The sequence below is a fragment of the Barbus barbus genome, assembly GCF_936440315.1.
Source record: "Barbus barbus genome assembly, chromosome: 31".
Lineage (NCBI taxonomy): Eukaryota > Metazoa > Chordata > Actinopteri > Cypriniformes > Cyprinidae > Barbus > Barbus barbus.
The window spans coordinates 16,777,475-16,782,006 of NC_136759.1; the positions used below are offsets into that span (position 1 = coordinate 16,777,475).

General features: G+C 35.0%; 1 protein-coding gene across 1 annotated transcript; it reads right to left on the bottom strand.

Moving 5' to 3' along the window:
• Nucleotides 1-292: 292 nt before the first annotated feature.
• On the bottom strand, nt 293-4,532 carry LOC306851720 (zona pellucida-like domain-containing protein 1; the record flags this gene model as incomplete). The annotated part of the gene is made up of 10 exons (XM_079388160.1): nt 293-1,106; nt 1,194-1,214; nt 1,350-1,458; nt 1,575-1,743; nt 2,631-2,711; nt 2,799-2,896; nt 3,001-3,073; nt 3,689-3,873; nt 4,108-4,328; nt 4,439-4,532. The coding sequence occupies 10 exons, from the start codon at nt 4,530-4,532 to the stop codon at nt 967-969; spliced, it is 1,191 nt and encodes a 396-aa protein (XP_079244286.1). The 3' UTR covers nt 293-966.

Below are 4,532 nucleotides of genomic sequence, written 5' to 3' on the forward strand. Positions count from 1 at the left end.
TTACTGGATTATTACGCCGGAATGAGAGTATAGTTCCTAGCCATATCGGCCTAGAAAATCAAAATTTTTCATTTTCGGTCGGTCTTAGTACACGATGTATGTTATATATATCATCACGATATACATATATATATATCCTAAACAGTGCTTTGTAAAATGAACTTTAAGACAACATAAAGAACACTTTTGCAAGAAGACTGAAACATTATCAAGCCAATGTTTTTTCAAACAATGGTGAGGCTCCCCCTAGTGGTGACTGCGTTTTAACAGGAGAGGAAATCAAGACTGTTCTCACAATCCTACAAGCCTTTATTAATGATACTGCATGCAATAAAAGTACAAACTCAAAAAATAAAAACAAACATGTTTCACAAGACAACTGTCTGAATTTGTAATATATTGCATATGCTGAAACATCTGAAATAAAATAAGCATTCGTATAATCCTTCTTCCAAAATGAAACTTTCCTTCTCAGATTCAAGTTCGCTAAATCAAAGCAAGGCTCTTCATGCAGCTGTTATAATAACTTAATGAAATGTTTCTTTCACCTGTTCTTTCAAAGCTGTCCATCCTAAAGCCTTGAATCTTGCTTTTAATGTGGCACAAATTGAGCACAGATCTGGATAAAATGTTTTATCTGCACAAATATCCTTTTAAAACCACTGATGATACACAAGCATCGCTCCCTTTGTAATCCTCTTTCTCACACCAAATGCACTCTGTACATGTTTGCTTTAAAATAAAATGTTGCGCATTTAAGCATTTGTGCCTTATAAGTTACTATATATTAAAATGTTTTTTGGTTGCAATATTTGCATTTCAAATGACAACCGTGTTGTCTGTTATGCCGACAAAGCTTTTTTAATTTAAAAAGTCAGATATTAATAATATGGATCCCCAGTTCCCACCTCCACCAATGCTGTTGTATTTGGTCCTACACAAAACGAGCTCTGGGATCACGGGAAGTTAACGCAGCATCCTGAGTTTGCGATAAAACGACACGGCCATGAGGGCTGCAACGGTGCCCACAATGACGAGGACGGCCAGAGCGACGCCCAGTCCTACAGACGCCCCACTACCACTGTCCTTCTGTGTGCTGCTCAAGGCTGTACAGGAATACAAGAGACACCATGTTATTACCAAATTTTCTGGCATTCTTTTGTTAATGAATCACATTGATGAGAGAGGCTTACCTTTTTCCTTAGTGGTGATAGCTGAAAGAAAGAACAAAACGCAGTTATTATTTAGCTACATTTATTTGTCTTGCAATAACTTGGACTACATAAAATGCATTTTTCCATCAGTATCATCTATTATGTCAAAGACAGTGAGGTGGAAGAGAGCCATACGGGTTTCTGCTGTAGTCCTAATAGGTCCAGAGGTGATGAGGGTGGTGTCTGAGAGGCCATCTTTAATTGTGGCTGTCTGTATTTCCCGTCTCCTCCTTCTGTTGCATTGCTGATCAGTGAAAATGGATGAGGGTTAAACAAAAAAGCAGGACACATTCATCTGATCATTTAGTTAAGACCCTGATTCTTGTATTCTGATAGGCCGGTTTGAAGAACGTGTGGTACCTTGAACTGGGCGCAGGTGCTGGTTTCACAAAGCCTGGTGATGCAGTGGAGGTAGTAGGTGGAAATGGTCTGGTTCTGCTGCTCGACAAAGCGGAAGGCCGGGAAGCTAAAGCGAGCCTTCTGACTGTTTCCATTCTCCAACATGGTGGTCAACTTATCCTGCGTGCACCTTTAAGAAAAGGAGAGAAGGAGAATTTTTAAGCATGACCAATGAATTTCCATGACTTTGTGGCTTTGTTGAGTTTATAAAATAATTCTAATAAAAAACTAATAACTAATAAAAAGAATAAAAAAACAATAAAAGAACAATTTCTTATTGATGAAATATTCTTTAAAATATTTTTTTGTTATATTAGCGATTCATAATATTTATTTTAAATATAGTATAAAATAAATTAGATGACCAATGAATTTCCATGGCTTTATTCGTGAGTTTTAAAAATAATTTTGTAGAGACTCTTATTCTTATTCCGATATATTCTTATTTTCTTATTATATTAGATTAATTATATGAATTATTAATTTAATATAAATATTAATATATCATATATATTTACAAGTATATTATAAGAAATAAGTAAAATATAAAATAATTTATATTATCACATTTATTTTTGACACGACTTCTCTCAAAATTCCCTAATTGATCAAATTTTCTTTAAAAAAAAGATTTTTCATTAAATTATTGATTTATAAAATGTATTATAAATATAGTATATAAAAAATAAATTAGAAGACCAATGAATTTCCATGGCTTTGTTTGTGAGTTTTAAAAATATTCTTGTAGAGACTTAAAAACAACATTTCTTATTCCGATATATTCTTAATTTTTTAAAAATTATTTTATATTAATTATTAATTATATATATATATATATATATGCACATAAATATATATATATATATATATATATAAATATTAATTTAATATAAATATATATATAAGTATAATAGAAATAAGTAAAGTATAAAATAAATGATATTATAAATGTTATTTTTTAACACGACTTCTCTCAAAATTCCCTGACATTTCAAAACCTCCCTTTTTATGACTTACGGGACAAATAGGTTGAAAAAGGTTGAATTTGAGGGTAAGGCTGAGATGGAGGCATAGCATCGATCCAGCAGAACATGATACCTGTAGAGGAGGAGGACAGAATCAGTCAATTTCTACATTAACTAATGGAGGCATACCTTAGAAGAAACATTAGCAAATGTTACTCACTGTGAAGTCAAGTTTGCTGCAATGACTTGCACGTAGATTCTGGTTCTGAGCTCAACACCAATGGCTGGGATAACGAGTGGAGTTGTGTAGTTAACATCCTAGAGACACAATTATATATGAATATATACACACAATTATATATGGACACAATGTGACATAGCATAGCTAGATTTTAGAAATGTTCCTCTCATTGTGTATTTACTTTGAAGAGCTGCATTCTTAAAGTGCTGATGAAGCTACCATTGTTGTCAATCACTGCAATGGAGGAGGATGACCTGAAGAGGGAGGTAAAGGTTAGAGATTACAAGTGATACATAGTTAGAGCCCTTGAAAATAATTATACACTACTCAGTCAACAAGATGAATACTCAACACTACAGTTCAAACTACTGTTTTGTTCATTTTTTAGAAGTCTCTTATGCTCACTAATTTTGTATCTAATCAAAAATACATTAAAACAGTGACATTATTGCATATTAAAATGATCGTTTTCTAATTAAATATATTTTTAAATGTAATGTATTATTCCTTTGTTGGCAAAGCTGAATTTTCAGCATCATTACTCCTGTCTTCAGTGTCATCCTTCAGAAATCATGCTAATACACTGATTTAGTGCTCAAGAAACGTTTATTATCATCATCATCAGAGAAAACAGTTTAAACAGTTTAATATTGTTGTGGAAATCGTGATACAGTCAGGATTCTTTGATGACTAGAAAGTTTAAAAGAAAAGCATCTATTTGAAATAGAAATCTTTTAAAACTGTTTTTAATGCATCCTCGTTGGTAAGACAGAACTGGGCCAGTCCAAAACTGTACGACCAGTTTAGGCTGATTTAAGATTGTTTTATTAGGCTATTTCAGCAGAATTAAAAGAGTTAAAAGAGCTTACACATCAACTTGTGTATTGTTGATCAGGTACTCGAGTGGATATGCACAGGAGTAAAAATAACTCAGCTCGGCGTTGTAGGTCACTGTTCCTATTGTGGGGTCAAAAGATCTGACCACCCCGCTGATGTTCACCGTCTGGATGTTAGAGAAATCAGAGAAGATGCCGGTCCCTGGAGCGCTGGTGGTCTACAAATTAAGGCAATGAAATTAATTAGACTTGCAGAGAGAGGTTACAAAATACAGGGAAAATGGGGAACTAATAAACTTTTTTTTTTTTTTTGGCGTTTTGAATACTTCAGTGCTGTCAGTGAGTATGAATAACACGATTTGCTGGCTTTTTCAAAGAGCGATATCAGCTTGTTTTAAGCTGGTTTTAAACTTGATTAGTGTGAATAAAGTTTAAGATGCAGTAATACTCACGCGGAAGATGCTGCCGCAGGCGTCTAGCTGTCTTAGCGGGAAGTTGAAGCGCACGACCGGAGGAGTGGCAGTCGCATCCAGCGTTCCGCGACACAACGGGTCATTGGCCATTTGATTCAGGATCAACAGGCTCTCATTATATCCAGTGTAAATGACCGGGCAAACCTGGATGGCCAAACCTATAGACTGGGTCCCGCAAGACACTGCGATGTCGGTGTACGCTGCAAGACAAAGAAAAGCTCCCTGATGTCTTTCCTATTAAACTGGTTTTAGTTTTAAAAGCAGTTACAATAATTACTGGAGACAAAACCATGCAGGACAGTAGGCCTACCTGGACGCCTGAAGGAAGTCCCACACTCATTAGCAGTAAGAGCCAGGTGGCCTTTAACCAGCGCACCCAAAATCAAGAGGCTGAGGAGAACCAT